The sequence below is a fragment of the Aotus nancymaae genome, unplaced genomic scaffold, assembly GCF_030222135.1.
Source record: "Aotus nancymaae isolate 86718 unplaced genomic scaffold, 86718_ANA_hifiasm-v0.15.2.pri h1tg000039l, whole genome shotgun sequence".
In the NCBI taxonomy this organism is placed as follows: Eukaryota; Metazoa; Chordata; class Mammalia; order Primates; family Aotidae; genus Aotus; species Aotus nancymaae.
In genome coordinates this window covers 8,459,528-8,478,069 of record NW_026988453.1, presented here as the reverse complement: position 1 = coordinate 8,478,069, position 18,542 = coordinate 8,459,528, and the positions used below count along the sequence as shown (strand labels likewise).

At 52.6% G+C, this 18,542-nt stretch overlaps 1 protein-coding gene across 3 annotated transcripts in view; it reads right to left on the bottom strand.

Moving 5' to 3' along the window:
• TMCC2 (transmembrane and coiled-coil domain family 2) overlaps positions 1-18,542 on the bottom strand; it is a 44,734-nt gene that overhangs the window by 2,001 nt on the left and 24,191 nt on the right. For 2 of the 3 annotated variants that reach the window (XM_012459344.3, XM_012459351.3), the window contains 2 exons: positions 2,128-3,062; positions 77-212 (listed from right to left, as the gene is read on the bottom strand). In XM_012459344.3, the coding sequence (XP_012314767.1) occupies positions 77-212; positions 2,128-3,062 (1,071 nt within the window). Of the gene's footprint in view, positions 1-76; positions 213-2,127; positions 3,063-13,794; positions 13,993-18,542 lie in introns of those variants that run through there. The other variant, XM_012459350.2, reaches the window with a different exon arrangement.

The window sequence follows — 18,542 nt, the reverse complement described above, 5'->3', positions numbered from 1 at the left end:
ACAAGAACCCTAACCCTCTGGCTGCTGCCAGCTCTACCAGCACGTCTGGGGCCTCCCAAGCTCGCCCTGGCCATACCTGGATGTCCCGTGCCCTCTCGTAAGACTGATAGGCCACCTTCTCTTCCATGCTGGCCAGCTCCTGCTTCAGGTTCGTCATCTCGTTCTGGTGAAGCTCTGTCAGGTCGTTGAGCTGCTCCTCCAGCCGTTCATACCTGGTGGAGAGAGAGAGAGTGATACCAGTGCTGGCTCCCCAAGCCTCCCTTCTCTCCCACGGTTGATTCATTCATTCTCTCAGTAAACAATGACTCAGCCCACCCCCCTTGTCCAGCTCTGTTCTAATTTTAACAGCAACAACAATAGAAGCTACTATTTACACAGCACTTCTTTTTTTATTTTTTGAGATGGAGTCTTGGTCTGTCACCCAGGCTGGAGCGTAGTTGTGCGATTTCGGCTCACTGCAACTTCCACCTCCCAGGTTCGGGCGATTCTCCTGCCTCAGCCTCCTGAGCAGCTGGGACTACAGGTGCAGGACACCACGCCCAGCTAATTTTTTGTATTTTTAGTAGAGACAGGGTTTCACCATATTGGCCAGGCTGGTCTTGAACTCCTGACCTTGTGATCCATCCTGCCTCAGCCTCCAAAAGTACTGGGATTTAAGCATGAGCCACCATGCCCAGCTCACAGCACTTCTTAGGTGCAGGCACTGTGCTAAGCATTTTACCCACATGACCTCATAGGATCCTCCCCACAATCCCATGAGACTGGTGCCAGTGTCATCTCCATTTCACAGAGGAGAAGACTGAGGCATGGAGGCTGAGGAGCCTGCCTAGGATCACACAGCTCATGAAGGGAGCAGTTAAGGATTGGCCGACTTCCACCCAGGCTCTTAAGCCCTGAGCTCAGATGCTCTCTGGGTATCAGGGACACATGGATGTGGAGGACACAATCCCGGCTCTGAAGGCACAAAATAGCATAAGATGACTATTATGTGAGGAGTGGTTAGTTTTTAGATGGGAATGATTCCCCTTCAGTTTTCCAAACCTTCATATATATGGAGAAAAAGAGAAAGTGGTAGCTAAGGAAAAGATCCCCCCAAGCCCAGGGAGCGAGCAGCAAGTGCTGCAGAGGCACAGAGCAAAGGGCAGCGCAGGGCGGAGCAAAGGGCAGCGCAGGGCAGAGCAAAGGGCAGCACAGGGCGGGAGGGAGACAGAGAAGGAGGCGCCGAGAGACGCTAGCTCCGTTCCAGGCTGGCCCCAGGAGCTCCGGCTGGAGGTTCAAGCTTCCCCAGCTACACATTCACAGGCTTCAGCTTTCCAAGTCCGGACTCATTATATCTTTACCACCCTATGAAGTAGGGATTAATGTCATCCCCACCTCAGGGACTAGGAAACCAGGTGCAGAGAATGCTAACTAGCTTGCTCAAGGCACACAATAAATAACACATCTCAGATTTGAACCCAGGTAATCTGGCTCCAGAGTCTCTCCAGATGAGAGGAAAGTAGCTGGTCCCTGCCTCAGTTTCCCCTTCTCTACACTAACCACGTAATCCAGGTAAGGATGCTCAAAGCATCCTGAGACAGGCAGAACCTCCCTTTCACAGGTTCCACAATTCCGTCTTCCGGGTCCCACAATCCCATCTTCCAGCTGCCCTGACTGGTCTGCAGAAAGGCTGTTCAGTGGGCCAGGTGCGGTGGCTCACGCCTGTAATCCCAGCACTTTGGGAAGCCAAAGCGGGCAGATCATTTGCGGTCAGGAGATTGAGACCAGGCTGGCCAACATGGAGAAACCCCGTCTCTACTAGAAATACAAAAAATTAGCCAGGCGTGGTGTGCATGCCTGTAATCCCAGCTACTCAGGAGGCTGAGGAAGAATTGCTTGAACCCGGGAGGCGGAGGTTGCAGTGAGCTGAAATTGTGCCACTGCACTCCAGCCTGGGCAACAGATTCCATCTCCAAAAAAAAAAAAGCAAAGCAAAAAGCCTCTTCAGGCCTCTTGCTGGCCCCTTCCAGCTGCCAGGACGCTGCAGATGCTCCCCTGACTGCCTCTACACCCGGGGTCTGAAACCCAGTGCTCCTCGCCTCATCCCAGGTCCGACTGGGCTGCAGGACGGGCTGGGCAGGCACCTACCTGTAGCGCTCCTCCTGCAGGCACTGTGTCATGTAGGTGTAGTCCCTCTGCAGCTGAGTCTTCAGGTCTTCCATGGAGTCCTCCAGGTGAGACTGTCCCTCCTTGATCTCCCGTAGCTCTTCCAGCAGAGCGTCCAGGTTTCCAGGAGCGCCATACAGTGCATTGGACTTAGGGCTCCCCAGCGCCCCGCCGGGCCCAGCCCCGGAGTTGCTGCCTGCTCCAGCCGAGCTGGCGCTGGCGCTGGAGCACTCATCGTCGCTGCCATACTTGGGACTGGACACGAGCGTGGCGCTGCCGCTCAGCACCCGGGCTGCCTCCTCAGGGGGCCCATCTTCCAGAGGGTCCTTCAGGTGGGCGATGTTGTCAGCACTGCCAAACTTGTTGCGGATGAGGCTGGCAAACTCCCGGGGCTTGGACACCACGGCAGTGTGGGTGGCCTGCGAGAGGCCGGAGAGGCTGCCCTTGACGCCCTCCACCACGCCGCCCCCAAAGCCACTGATGCCTGCGCGCACGTTGGCGCCCACGTCCTTCAGCCCTTGCTGCATGTCCCGCAGCACGTCCTTGGGCTGCCTCGAAGGCCCGTTCTGCTCAATCTCCTTCAGGCGCCGGCGGTAGTGCTCCAGCTTCTTGTGCAGCTGGGCGATGGTCTGGGCTGACTTCTGGTTCTTCTTCTCGAACACCTGCTTGATCCGCGACACCTGCTGCTTGTCCGCGTTGTTGGCCAGCTTCAGGTACTCCGCCACATTGTCGTCGCGAGCCTCCTGCTCGATCTTGATCTGCTCGGTGATCTTCAGGATCTTCTGGTGCAGGTGGTCAATGGCAGCCTTGGTCCGCTGGGGGTCCGGTGCCCCATCCGGCACGTCCAGGCTGATGGGGCCGTCAGTGTCACCATGGCCAGCGGGGAGGCTCAGGGCCACCAGGTCTCCCTTGTCAACCTGGGGAAAGAGGCAGGCAGAGGATGCATGGGTAAACCCTGAGACCACAGGAGCGTCCCTGGACACCTCCGGACTTAGTTTTTCTACCTGGAAAATGGAGGCAGGAGTCCAAAAGAAGACAACCACCACAAGAACAGTATTCCCCGACAGCTGCACGCCGCTTGCGACTTACACACGGCCCTCGCATCTGCTCTCTACCCAGTCCCCACAGCACGCCCAAAATGCAGTCTAGGCAGAGCTGCCCCTCTTTTGGCCCAGGAAGGTCAAGCAAGTTGCTCAGGGACACGTGGCCAGGAAAGGACAGAACCTCCAGCCCAGAATGCTTTTATTTATTTACTTATTTTAATTTTTTTTTTTTGAGACAGAGTTTCGCTCTTGTTGCCCAGGCTGGAGTGCAGTGGAGTGATCTCAGCTCACGGCCACCTCTGCCTCCCAGATTCAAGCAATTCTCCTGCCTCAGCCTCCCAAGTAGCTGGGATTACAGGCATGCGCCACCATGCCTGGCTAATTTTGTATTTTTAATAGATATGGGGCTTCTCCATGTTGGTCAGGCTGGTCTCAAACTCCCAACCTCAGGTGATCCACTTGCCTTGGCCCCCCCAAAGTGCTGGGATTACAAACGTGAGCCATCACACCCGGCCTCTTTATTTGATTATTTGTTTATTTATTTGAGACAGAGTCTTGCTCTGTTGTCCAGGCTGGAGTGCAGTAGCATGATCTCGGCTCACTGCACTCTCCATCTCCCTGGTTCAAGGGATTCTCCTGCCTCAGCCTCCTGAGAAGAAATAGGCATCCACCATCATGCCTGGCTAATTTTTGTATTTTTAGTAGAGACGGGGTTTCACCATGTTGGCCAGGCTGGTCTCGAACTCCTGACCTCAAGTGATCTGCCTGCCTTGGCCTCCCAAAGTACTGGGATTACAGGTGTGAGCCACCGCGCCCAGCCCCAGCCCAAGACTCTTAAAGCTCTAGCACATGAACCGAGCAAGTCTGAGGCCTCATTGGAGTCATGGGGTTGGATTTCTGAGGAATGAGACTAATTTTCTCTCTGGACTCAGCTGCCTCTTAAGGCTCCTGCCTTGAGGAGGCCTCTCCTTCGGGGCTGACCAAAGCCTAAACTTGGCACCCTGCCTGCCTGTCCTCACCACCCCATCCTCGCTAATACAGCTTGGCAGGCCACCCTGCCTCTGCCGACACTTCTCCCGGGCCTTCCATTACCTTCCAGCTCTCCAGAGTCATCGGTAACCTTTTCCGCTTCATAATGGTGGAAGCCCCCAGTCCTTCCCAGTCTCCCAGAATTGGGAGAGGAGCATGCCCCACTCCCACCCTGCTGGCCAGGTCCCCGAGGACTAAAGCTGCAGAAGTAACTCACAGGCCAAGGGAGCGGGGACCAGTTTGGGGCCTGAGGCTACCAGCCGGCTGCTTTGCAGAGGGTAAATGCACAGGAAGGAAATGACAGTCCCCTTCACTCCCCACCAGGCAGGCAGGCTTCCCGAGCACATCAGGGTGGCACCAAAGTTGGAGAGACAAGGAGAGGAGAAGAGAGACTAAGAAAGCATGAGGGGGAGGGAAAGAAAGGAAGGAAGGGTCATAGAAGGTAGGGAAGATGGGATATGCACAGTGGGCTAAAAGCAGGCAGGTCTGCACCCGCTCCCCTGCCACCTGGTTCCCCTCGGCCTGTTGGAGGATCTTTCTGTCCACAGCTGAGTCCCCAGTGTCTTATCACCATGCAACAACGGAAGCAGCAGGAAATGGCTCAACCCCATGTATTTTTACACACAGCACACCCCAAACAAGGCTAGGTCAGAGCATTCGCTCTCAGTATGTATGGGAGGGGACAGGGGTGTGGTCAGATACATGTGAGGGAAGGGGTTAAACACAAAGAAAGTGGCCCAGTCACACGCACCGGAACTGGAAACGGCCCCTGCCAATTACAGGCAGAAGTCACTTGGCCTGATTCTGCCAAGATGCAAAGTTATTGGAAAACACGACTGAAAACAATAGCCCTGCCAAACTCAGGAGCCAGGGGAGGGTGGTTCCTCTGTGGGCTTCCACTGGGCCCTTTCCAGGTCACACTTCCCCCTGGGGATGCTGGGGACAACCACAACCCCTTCCCTAATCTCTCCTGAAGTCGGGACTCCCTCTTACGTTTGCTTTGGGTCTCCTCTCATCCCCCTCTGCCCTCCCGGCAGGTGTTCACACCTTCAGGACTCTGCTTCTCAGAATTTCTGACCTTTCATCCCCACAGTCCCCTTTGGTGATCTGCTCCAAGGTCTAAATGTCCCAGTTGTGTGACTTACAGCCCTACCCTGCAATTAGGCTGCTTCCTTCTGCCTTGTTCCCTGCAGTGACAGCAAAAAGCCCATCTCTCCGTTTACCTGACCTTCAGTGTCCTCGCCGATAAAACGGGGGTAATCATAGCTACTCTCAGGTCTTTTGTGAGGGCTATACAAGATGACGTCTGGCAAGCACTCAGCACAGTGCGAAGCATACAGAAGGCACTCAGTAAATGCCAAGTCTGGATCTAGGCAGCATAATCCCTTTCTTCCCCTGGGAGAAAAAATTGCCTGCAATTAAGCTGGCCTAAATATATTTCAGAAATTATACCAACAAATTTACTCTGTATTGATAACTACACAAAATTAAGTTTTTTGTTTTTTGGAGACAGAGTCTCACTCTGTCACCCAGGCTGGAGTGCAGTGGGGCCATCTCATCTCACTGCAACCTCTGCCTCCCGGGTTCAAGTGATTCTCCTGCCTCAGCCTCCCAAGTAGCCGGGATTATAGGCACGAGCCACCATACCCAGCTAATTTTTTTTTTTTTTTTTGAGACGGAGTTTCACTCTTGTTGCTCAGGCTGGAGTGCAATGGCATGATCTCAGCTCACCACAACCTCCACCTCCCAGGTTCAAGCAATTCTCCTGCCTCAACCTCCCGAGTAGCTGAGATTACAGGCATGTGCTACCACGCCCGGCTAATTTTGTATTTATTTTTAGTAGAGACAGGGTTTCTCCATGTTGGTCAGGCTGGTCTTGAACTCTCGACCTCAGGTGATCCACATGCCTCAGCCTCCTAAAATGCTGGGATTACAGATGTGAGCTACCGCGCCTAGCCAATTTTTTTGTACTCTTAGTAGAGACGGGGTTTCGCCATGTTGTCCAGGTTGCTCTTGAACTCCTGACCTCAGGTGACCCACCCACCTCAGCCTCCCAAAGTACTGGGATTACTGGTGTGAGCCACCGTGCCCAGCCCAAATTAAATTTTATAGGTAGCACACGGCCTTTGATGTTAAAGAACCTATCTTTCTTATAAAGCTGCTGCCCTTTCCACAGATGCCCAACTCTCTTTCACTCTCTTCCTGGGAGAAAGAATATCTAGAAAATGGGTTCTGCATCTGGCTACATCACTGCCATTTGCTCATTTTTGTCACAGGGAGAGAGTCTGTCCCATCTATTCAGGGGGAGAGTGGGAGGAGCTAAGGAGAAATGGATGTGAAATACTGTGATAAGCAAAAGTGCTTCAGGACTATCCAGGAAAAAGCAAAGTCTCCATCTGCCATGGATCCTTCCTGGCAGCTTGGCCCTCTCCTCCCTTGATTTGGCATCTTTCTGCCTTACAAATGGAAAAGCAGAGTTGAAGCTGGTTGTGAAATCCCCATTGAGAGAAGAGACACTCCTGGGAAAAACAGCTGGGGCCTGATGGTGGGTGCAGAGGCCTGGGCTGAATTCCCGGCCCCCTTGCCCACCCCTCTTCTCTACCCTAGGACCCAGACTGGAGCCTAAGAGTCCTGCAGCAGGACACTAGCTCCTTCCGTCCCTCCATGGAGGCCTGGACACCTCCTTGGTGACATGAAGGTCTGCAATGCCTGGATTGAGTGGGTCAGTCTCTAGTCACAGAATATATCCCCAATTTATTTTCCTCCCTGTGGAGGACTCAGCCCCACTGCCTTCCAGAAACATGGCATATTTTCCCTATAGGCTCTGGGCTCTTCTCTTTTCCTCACATTCTAAATGCCTTGGACAAAGGATTAGGATAAGAATTACAGTTGGCCTTCTGTATCTGAGAATTCCACGTCCATGGATTCAACCAACCATGGATGAAAATATTAATAATGCAAATTTTAAAATACAGGGGCCAGGCGCAGTGGTTCACACCTGTAATCCCAGCACTTTGGGAGGCCGAGGCAGGAGGATCACCTGAGGTCAGGAGTTCGAGACCAGCCTCACTAACGTGGAGAAACCTCATCTATACTAAAAATACAAAAAATTACCTGGGCGTGATGGCCCCAGCTACTCGGGAAGCTGAGGCAGGAGAATCGCTTGAACCTGGGAGGTGGAGGTTGCTGTGGGCTGAGATCAAGCCATTGCACTCCAGCCTGGGCAACAAGAGGGAAACTCCGTCTCAAAAAAAAAAAAAAAAAAAAATTAGTCGGATATGGTGGTGCAGTCCTATAGTCCAGATACTCAGGAAGCTGCGGCAGAAGAATCACTTGAACCCGGAAGGCAGAGGTTGCAGTGAGCTGAGATTGTGCCACTGCATTCCAGACTGGGTGACAAAGTGAGACTCCATCTCAACAACAACAACAAAAGGCTGGGCACAGTGGCTCACGCCTATAATCCCAGCACTTCGGGAGGCCAAGGCAGGTGGATCACGAGGTCAGGAGATCAAGATCATCCTGGCCAACACAGTGAAACCGTATCTGTACTAAAAATACAAAAAAAATTAGCTGGGCATGGTGGCGCGTGCCTGTAATCCCAGCTACTCGGGAGGCTGAGGCAGGAAAATTGCTTGAACCCGGGAGGCAGAGGCTGCAGTGAGACAAGATCACCCCACTGTACTCCAGCCTGGTTGACAGATCGAGACTCCGTCTCAAAAAAAAAAAAAAAAAATCACCTCTGAAGACAGCACGGTGATATCTCCAGCCTTCCCCACTGGAGGTAACCCTTAATCCCACTGGTCTCCATGCAGACTTCACTTGCCCACCCCAGTCTCTTCGTGTGCTTAAGGGTGCGTGTGTACATGCATGCACGTGTGCAAACTCGAGAACCAGGGAGAGAAGTGGTTTGTGTGTGTTGCGGGGGGTGGGGGGAGGGGCTTGTGGGAACACTCTGTGGGAGACACTAAGATTCTGTCTGTGGTTTTTGCTTTCAAGGCTGGAACACCTCAGCAACCACTTCCACCTGAATTAACTCCCTTCAATAACACCCCCTGCCAACCAGAGACTTTTACTACAGACTCACCAGGAGTGTCTAATTCAGAGACTGAGCTCATCCCTGCTTGCGGCCTGGAGCCCAACCTCAGGAAAGTATCTAAGAGCTTCTTCTCCACACCAGCCTCCTCCGTAGATCCCACAGCCCCCACTCCACCCATCAAGGAAGCAAAGAAGGAGGCAGGGATGTAGGCAGAGTTTTCCTGGAGCCCTAGCCTGCACTGAGACGCTCCTCAAATCAAGGATGGGGTAGCCTCACTCTGGTGCGAACCTCACATGTATCTCACTCGGATCTACCCTCATCACACACAGGCTGACCAAACCCAGGAAAGGTTATTTCAAAGTTCGGAGAACAAGGGAAACTTGCTGCATGCTAACAGGAAATACCAGACATCCCCCCATCCTTCCCCTCCAGGATCTTTAGTACCTACCCCATCCCTGGAGGGAACCCAGACCTCCAGATCCCTGAGAGGCCGTCTAGTTACAACTCTGAGAAGCAGAGTTGGAACTGGCTGGGAAGTCCCCATGAATGAAAGAAGAGACACTCCTGGGCCTGGTGTGTGAAGGAGTGCCCTCAGGCTGGGGTCCTGGTCCTCTTGCCAGCCCCCCTTCTCTACCCTAGGGTCAAGATTCCAGCCTGGGAATCCTGCAGCAGGACACTGGCTTTTTCCTGTCCTTTACAGAGGCTTATAACGCCTGGGATCTGCTGGTGGGTCTCCAATCACAGAACCTCACTTTGCTCTCCTTTTCCATGGAGGGAGCTGGCATGTCAGGAAGGTGGGGAGCTCTCCATGCCCTGCCTTCCCTGGCACACGCACCCAGGGTGACAGCTCCCTTTCAGGTCTCGATGGAGACAGGGCAATCAAGGTAAAGAGAGCCAAGGAGCTGGCAGACAGATAGGGAGAGGTACAAAGAGGGATTATGCTTTAACAAAGGAAAGATAATTAGTGAACAAGAAGAAAAAGATGAGAAAGCCATTCAGAATGCTGGAACAGGACAGAGGGTGAGAAAAGGAGAAAGAACAGCAATGAGACAGGACACAGGGCCCATGGAAGGTAAAGGAAATGTCTTTAAAATTAGAGTTGGGCACTGATTTAGATCCTGGTTCGGTCACTTACCAGCTGAGAGCCCTTGGATATGTCATTATCCCCTCTGAGACTTTCTCATCTGGAAAGGGGTAATTCTACCTACTTCAAAGAGCTATCAGGATGATGAGATGAAACACTGTGAGTAAAGGGCATAAAGCAGGTGCTTTGAAACAAATTCGAACAAATTAGGAGATGCTTCACACCTTTAGAATGACTATAATAATTTTTTTTTTTTGAGATAGGTTCTTGCTCCGTGGCCTGGGCTGGAGTGCAATGGTATGCTCACGGCTCACTGCAGCCTCAACATCCCAGGCTTAAGCAATCCTCCCTGCTCAGCCTCCTAAGTAGCTGAGACCACAGGCATGAGTCACTGAGCCTGGCCTCTAATAATTTTTAAAAAGGAAATAAGTAGGCTGCACACAGCGGCTCACACCTGTGGTCTCAGCACTTCTGGAAGCCAAAATGGGAAGATCACTTGAACCCAGGAGTTTAAGACCAGGCTGGGCAACTCAGCAAGACCCTGTCTCTACAAAAAAAATTAAAAACAGCCAGGTGTCGTGGTGCATGCCTGTTGTCAGGAAAGTGAGGCAGGAGGATGGCTTGAGCCCAGGAGTTCGAGGCTGCAGTTAGCCATGATCACACCACTGCACTCCAGCCTGGGCAACAGAGCAAGACCCTGCTTTAAAAAAAAAAAAAAAAAGGAAATAAGTGTTGGTGAGCATGTGTACCTAAAATGACACAGCTGATGTGGAAAACAGTTTGGGAGTTCCTCAAAAAGTTAACATAGAATTACTATATGACCCAGCAATTCTATTCCTAGATGTTTTCAATTCCCAAAAGAATCGAAAATGAGTATTTAATACTCGTTTGTACACAGATGCTCACAGCAGCAATGTTCACAATAGCCAAAAGGTGGACACAGCTCAGATGTCCACTAGCTGATGAATGGGTCAACAAAACGTGGTATTTCCTGTAACGAAATACTATTTGGCCATAAAAGAAACAAAGTGCTGATAATGCTCCAACATGGATGAACCTCAAAAACATTACGCTCAGTGAAAGAAGCCAGATGAGAAAGGCCGTTATGAATGATTCCATTATATGAAATATCCAGAATAGTTAAATCCACAGACAGAAAGCTGATTAGTGGTTGCCAGGGGGCTGCGGTGGGGGTGGGAGAGCAATGGGGATTGATGGCTTAATGGGTGCAGGGTTTGCTTGGGGTTGCTGAAAATGTTTAATGAGTAGATGTTTGAAATCTGGGTGTGGAAGGCCAGGGTCCTTCACTGGCCTGGGCTGAAGCTCCCACCACTGTCCCACTACAGAGTGGGTCTGCAGGAGGGTCTCTGGGTCCTTCACCTCACTGTGTCATGTTAGTAGAGCAGTGGCTCTTCCTAACACACTCCCAATCCCGCTGACCTGCAGCTGGTTGGCTAAAAAGAGCAGGGCAGACACTCAACCCCCAGTCACTAGCACGCAGAAATGCCCAGGGTTCCCCAGCCCAGAGCCAGGCACAGGTGGGCTACATAGGCACCACTGTTCCTCTCTCCAAACCATCACAAAGTCCTGTTTGGCCCATGCCACCCAGCTGTCTGTCCATGCCCAGCCACCAGCACCACACCTGGAGTTGTGGCCCCCACACCATGACCTCCTGACCCCACTCTCCTGCCTGAGACAGGCTGGCCACTCCACAGGTACCTGACTCCAGATTAATCCCTGTGAACGGGCTGGGCAAGCTCTAAGAAGAGGAGAACTGTGGAGGGAGAGTCAAGATCCCCATCCACACCTGACTGGTCCCTGCTCAGGGAGCTACCAGCCAGGGCCATACATCTGACACTACACAAAGGTTGAGGGTTAAGAAGTGCTGATGAATGTTCTGGATGAGCCAGAGCTGGGATGTTCTCTCAAGTGTCCAAGACCCAACTTTCCCTATTCCTCTTCCTGCTCCAGTGAGATCTACCCTCAGCCTAATGCACATCTGGGGGAACCCCTCCACATGGCCTTGGTGGCACCCCAGACTTGCCTCTCTGGCCCCTTTCGCAACACTCAATGAAGCTGGATTAGGCTCTCTGCCAGATTATAAGGAGCTGCCGGATCAGGGCTTCCCAGCCTTGGCTCCCATGGCCTTCCAGGGGCTCCCGCCTCCTCCCGGGGCCTGAACTCAGTGTCCTCGTGTCAACCCAGCCCTGGACATGGGACACCGGTGCTTCTTCTCACACACTAGCCCAGCAGGCTGGATCTCTGAAATCTGGGAGGCACACAGTAAACACCGTTGGGACAGAAAGTATCCAGGCTTAAGTGAAGCTGTCTGGAGGGAGGGGAAGGGCACCAGCTATGTACATTGGGAAATGTGAATCGTAGTTCTCTTTCTTCAGTAATGTAAATGCATTAAGCAGTTTTCAAGATGGACCACAGAAACAGCTGCCACTTGCAAGAAATATGTGCTCCACACCTGTGCTCCCAGTTGCACGAGAGATCTGTACCTCTGACTCTCCTCTCCCGAGGCAGGCAGCCTCTTTCCAGATTCACAAAGAGCCCTTAGGATCCCCACAGCAGGCTGACAGGGAGGAAGGGGCCTTCTCATGCTAGCCATCTGCTCAGGAGTTGGAAAGACAAGATAAGGTCACTCTTAGATGGAAGAAAAAAAAGAAAGAAAAAGATTTGGGGGTTCCTATGCTTCCCTTGAGTAAAGCAGCGCAGCCCAGTCACCTGGGAACAATGGAGTCAGGTGTCAATCCTCACTTGTCTATGGGTCTGGACAAGCAGCCCAAGGACCGTGCAGAACACTGCTCCTGGGAGCAAGGTCTGGGCTTCCAGTGGGTCAGAGCCCAGCAGGCAAGTGTGGCCCCGGGGCTGGCAGGCCTGGGTGACTCAGCAGAGACTCTCCAATCTGCTGACTGCTGCCCCATGACTGATTTCAGCAGCCCTCTCTGGATAAAGAACACTCAGATTCCCTTTGTCTACTCATTCCCGATGGAAAGGGAGGTCAACCAGATTAGGATGGAGAGGAAAACCTATGGCCAGCTAAAATCCTTCAACCCGAAGAGGTTGTATGTATGACTTTATGGTAAAGTTGGGAGAGAGGGAACCTGACATTCTCCATACCAAACCAACATTCCAGCAAGACCAGGCTGGAAAAATTATTCCAACTTTTAGTCCTGAAGTCGGAGGCTTCTCCCATTTCATTTTCCCAACTCAGCAGGAATAGCCCCGTGGGGCTGGTGGCTCTCTGCCTTCCCGGTGGGGATACATGGGCAACAGGAAGCTGCTCACTCCAGCTCTGGATGTGTCATCACAGCTAACCCGGGCGCTCCCAGTTGGGCAAAGGGGTGGGGAGGAAAAAGAGCCTACCTATCGGTTTAATTGGTGCCTGGGAGCCTAAGCGGCTTTTCTCCAGAGGGCAGGCACCACGTGCTTAGATACTGAATGGGGCACATGTGGGGCAGTATGGACCTGAGTCAGTTCGACAGGGCCACAGCAGGGTGACAAAACCCCTGTAGCAAGGCCCCAGCTGCCACATGGGGGATTCGAGGGGTAGAGCAAGCCCTCAGGAGCTTTAAAAGGCATTTTGCTTTACTACAAGAGGATTTCAGGTGCAAACTACCGAGAGACAAGGAAAGTCACTCACTCATCCTTTCAAACAGCACCTACTCATCTCCAAGCAGTGAGGGCAAGCTGCCTATTATCAGCTGACACCAGGTAGAGGCTTCCATCTGCCACCTGCTGTAGCCAGCAAGTTCTTCCTCCTGCCCTGAGCCTAAGGGCTACTCTTTTGTCCTGGTGGAAACACTCCTCTCATCTAACCCTTGGCTTCTAGCCCCTTCCATCAGCCCTCAGTTCTGATGAAAACTACATCCTCCCCTCAGTGTCTGCCCTTCGGAGAACAAAGCCCTTTTGTCCAGGAAATGTCCTGCACCCTCTTCATCTCCTCACACCCACAGATCCCAGTTGGGGCCCCAAGCCACCCTCTCATCTTGGGGCCTTCTCCATTCTCCATCCTCTGAATTCTCTAAGAACTCTAAGTACCCAAACGTTTACTCGTTCTGGCCTCTCCCACTGTCTCCCTGGGGTCAGCACTCACTGGACCTTCACAATCCCTGTCCCTGTCCCTGTTTCTCCATAGACAGAAGCGACCACAACCGGGAACAACATTGCACTTAATTAAGTGCCTGGGCCCCAGCTGAAGCGCCACTTGGCTACAGGCTTCTGGAGGCATCTCTGCCAGGGTTCACCTGCCCTCCTGCACAGGGCGCCCACACCCAGCCCCAGGGGCTCTCCCAGCATTTGGCAGCCGAAGGCTCCTCCCTTCTCCCACCCACAAACCGTTCTCTATAGCTGGAGGAGAGCTCCCTCGGAGACCAGAGTGTAAGCACAGCCCACCTGACTAGCTGCAGAACAGGCTTCTTCCCATCCCCCGACCCCACCAGGGGCCTCACCTGTGTGAGCACTGTTTCCCGAAGCCGTGCTGGCGACGAGGTGCCGGGGGCTCTGAGGCCCCAGCTGTCTGTGGACTGTGTCAGGCCCCCGGGGTCACAGACCCTGGGAAGCACTGGGCTTGCTGCAGGAAGCCGGGGCCTGCGAGCAGGTGTGCCTGAGCTCCCAGGCTCTGCAGCCGCCATCTCCAGACTGAGGCACAGCCTGGGGATTAGGGGCGGATTGCTCTGGGAGATTTCCCCCTCCCCTGGGGCTCACGGGCTGCTCCTTCCCATCTGGCAGGAGACATGGAGGATCACCGAGCACAGGAGGACCAGGCTCTGATGAGGTGCCCCTCCCCAAGTCCAGCTGTTCCACTGTGAGTTGTGGATAAGGATGCCCAGGTGTGACAGGCATCAACAAGGAGGGGTAAGGGGGGTGCCGAGGGAGGATGTGCACGAGGACACATGACATGTGCACCTGCATCCTTCAACCACCCCGAAGACAGGCACTCCACCTCGCCCCTCCCATCTCACAGAAATGCCTCCCATGGTCGGAAGCCCCTCTCACAAACAGAGCAGTCTCATGGATTCAGAATGGAAGTGAGACTCCCAGCCAGCCTTCCAGGATAGGGAGGAGCTCTCCAAAGCCAAGAAGACTGGAGTCTGGAGGGGGACTCCCTGGCAGAGCTAACATAGCCAGTTCCACCCAGAGTCCTCTCCTTCTCCCCAGGCTGCCCTGCCCGTTGGCTTAAGGCACCATCACTTCCAAGGCAGCTTCTCTACTCCATTAACCTTACCAGGGGAATTCTTCCGAGATCCTGTCCCAGAACTCCACAATCTGCCCTGGACACCACTGGCCACTTCTCTACTAGCTTCTGCTTCCCAGTCTCCGCCAGCATTGCCCAGGCAAAAATACCCAAAATAAAACACAGATGGCAAACTCACAGCAGTCTCTACCTCCTTGGACTTCATCTTGACAGTCCCAGCAGGAAATTCTGTGAGTGGCCAGCAGAGGGGGACAGAGGTCCACAGTTGAGGACAATGAGCAGTGAGCAGTGTGACCGGGTGGCCAGCTGAGTCCTGGGGCCTGCTGGGTCTCTCGAATGGCAGCTTCCCACAGCAGAACTGTCATTCAGAAAGACGTGGATTCTGTACCCACTTGAGCCTGGCGAGGGACTCCGGGCTTAAATACTGAGGGTCAACACACGTCACGTTGACTGGGTAGTCCCAAATTCAAGAAGGTGTGAAGAGATAAGGGCCCAGTGCTATCTCTGGAAGCCAGTGCCAGGGCTCGCAGCCAAAATCACCCAAGATCAGGAGTCCCCGTATCCTGGGCTCATGGAAACTACACAAACATTTGTGGTTGGCCGATGATGTGGGGTTTGTGAGTACAGAAGCCTGGCAAAGCATATTATATAGGTCCCAATTTCTGGGGCCAGCTCTGACCTACGCAGGGCCAGGGAACACTTCTGGCAGTTCCCCTACTTCTGTAAACGATCCCCCTCCTGTGGTACTGGGTCTTGACTTTATGTGTTGGACCAAGCACTGTTCCTGCATAAGGGTTATTTGTAAATAGGTCTTATGCCCCTATTAAATGATACGGAAGGCAGGGATCAGATCTTATGCCTAGCATAAGATGGATCCTCGCTCAATAGTGGTATCGTAGAATGATGAAGTGATCTCTCATTTAGCTGTCATGAAAGGCAGTCCATCCATTGCAGTTCTATCTCTGGTAGCAAAAAAGACAGTTTGGTCTTCTCACACTCAAGTTATGCCTTCTCTGCCCGCTTCCTACTAGGACCCACCAAGTTAGGATTTTTTTTTTTTTTTTTGAGACAGGATCTCACTCTGTTGCCCAGACTGGAGTGCAGTGGCATGACCACGGCTCACTACAGCCTCAATCTCCCAGGCTCAGGCAATCTTCCTACCTCAGCCACCTGAATAGCTAGAGAGAGAGCTGCCCCCAGGACAGGTACCTGGCAGTTCCCTAACGGGAGGTTTTAGCTCTACTCCAAGAGCAACTTACCCATCAGCACAATAACTGAACAGCAGGAAACCAGGGGTTCAGGAGTGAACCAATAGTCTGCTAGGAGAAAAAGAGCTAACAGGAACCAGGGGGATGTCTGCCAGGCAAGCTAGCAGGAGAGCAAGCCTTTTCTGAGGCTGCTCCTATCTTTATACATGAGAAGTGTTCCCAAATCTGCCAAGGATGCAGAGCTTCCTGTGGTGGGGGTGGGAACAGAGAACCCAAAGCATGGTGGCCTGGGGAGAAAGGCCCTGCACAGCCCTGGGCACAAGACTCACTTCCATGCTAAGTGACCTTGGTCAAGTCACTGTAGGCGCTGAGACTGTTTCCACAAATGTGATGGGAGGAGTGTGTAAAGAGAGGGGGTTAAGGTGAATGTGTCTCGCAGGAAGATGTGCCAGAGCTGGGCTCGCTGGGCACTGGATGAGCCTTTCAGTGGCTCACAGAGTGCCTGGGAGTCAGAAGACCTGGTCTAAATCCTCACCCTGCTGCTCGCTAGCTATGCGGCCTCCACATCCTGTCCGTGCCACTTCACAACTGCCACAGGAGGCCGGAGCAACTACAAAGCAGCAGCCTGGATAAGGTGGCCTTAGGGAGAGACCAGTGGCAACGGGAGATGGAGGAGAGGGCGAATAAGCCAAGCCTCGGAGACTCTGTGCCACGAGTCTCACTTCTGGCTCCAAATGGTGCATAGGACCATTATCTCCCAGGGACCTCGTGCAAATGCATGACACTTGGTAAGTTTTATGGAAACAGGTGACTGGTCCTGGTCCTGAAGCTCCCTCACCGTGGGTGTGTGTGCACATGCATACACAAACCACAAACCACAGTATTCCAGATAGTACCTGGAAGACTTGGTCTAAAACAGAAAAAGCCAAAGAAGTAACTGCCACTGGGAGCGAAGTTAAGAGAGTGGCAGGCAGACATGGGAAAAGCTGCCAAGGGCACTAATGCAGTGGGCTCTGAAAGGACACCGGTCGCAAAGCAGCTCTTCCTTTGCAAAGAAAAGGAGTCGTGGAGTATGCCGCATCACGGGCACTTCCTGGTCAGTCTTCAACACCTCTGGGCCACCTCCTCTTTGGCCTGGCAGAGATGGAGACCACATCTCAGTGACACAGAGTGATCACTATCAATTCACAGGATGGGCAGCTGAGCTGTGGCAGGGGGTCTCTGGCTTCACTCTTTCTACCCTTCCAAGTTGAGCCTGAGGTGGGGGTGACAGATGGGCTCTTGTCATCTTAGAAGGGTGGACTGGAAGGAAGCCCAGGTCCTGGGCACAGGCTCTTCTCTGCATGCCTGAAGGTCTCAGCCCTTTTACTGGGTTCCCCTTAGTTCAGTTTTTTCTTCCATATCCTTCTTCCTCTTCCCTTAATTTTATGCCATGCCCCTTCTTTAATACTATTTAAATCTTAAACTTTTTATTTTCTCTTCCTTTGCCTTGTTGTTATTCTTCAGTTCTCTCCCCGCTGCCCTTTTAAAATCATCTTATTTTTCTTTTAGAGGAAGGGTCTTATTCTTTCCCCTAAGCTGGAGTGCCGTGGTATGATCATGGTTCACTGCAGCCTCAAACTCTGGGGCTCAGGCAATCCTCTGCCTCAGCCTCCCAAGTAGCCGGGACTGCAGGTGCATGTCATCACACTCAGCTAATTTTTTTTTTTTTTAAGAGAGACAAGGTCTCACTATGTTGCCCAGGCTGACCTTGAACTTCTGGCCTCAAGTGATCCTCCTGCCTTGGCCTCCCAAAGCACTGGAATTACAGGCATGAGCCACTGCACCTGGCCTACTTTGTTTTCTCTAAAAAAATAAAAATCACAAACCACACATTTTTAAGGCTGGGAAAGTAGAGAAGTCACAGGCTTTAGGAGCAAAGAGCCAGGCTGAAAAGCAGCTAAATTTAGAATACAAGGTGAGGCCTTAAAAAATCTCAGGCCCCAAATGTGCTGTGAAAATCTCCCAGTGAGGATTCCTCTTTGAAGGGCTGGCAGCTTCTCTGATGCTCACCAAGCCTGCTTGGAAATGGAGATTTGGAAAGTGGTCACTATTCAGAGATTCCCTCCTCAGGCGTTCACTTTCAGACCCAGCCAGAAGGTGCATCTTCTTAGAAACACATGTGATCAAAGAGCCCTGCTTCCCCCACCACCCCAGGGAAATGCAGGAAGAAGGATAATATTCTTCAGCGTGAACAGCAGCAGCCAAGGCGGGCAGGCTTCCGAGGAGTATGTGGATAGGCACAGCTGTGTGAGCTGGGAAAGCAGACAGATCGGGCCAGAATGGAGGAAGCTGCAGGCACCCACACTCACATACCAGGCCACCTTTCAGCTGCTTCCAGGGAGGGAACGTGCCGCCTCTCCTGCTGGTCCTCTCCCAGTCTAATGCCATAGACACTCCTGTTGAGGTAGCCCTTCTTGGGCACAGACATGAGCCCACTTGTTGGGCAGTGAACAGAACCACTTGCCTAAGTCACTTTTAGGCAAATCAAAATCTGTACCAGGCAGGTAGGAAAGACGGATGATTTCATGCCTTTACAGTCACTCTCCCTGGAGGAGGCTTTACTGGGAACAGGCCCAGGAGAAAGTGACCAGAAGGGAAGCGGCATCTCCTTTTTGGGCAACTTTTAGGAAGCAGAGCACCCTCTACCCAACCCCTATTTGCCAGGAATAATTTGGAATAATTCCTTTCTAAAAGCAGAGCATTGAAACACCAAATTCTGGTGCACTCCTGCTGACTCAAGGGCTCAGCACAT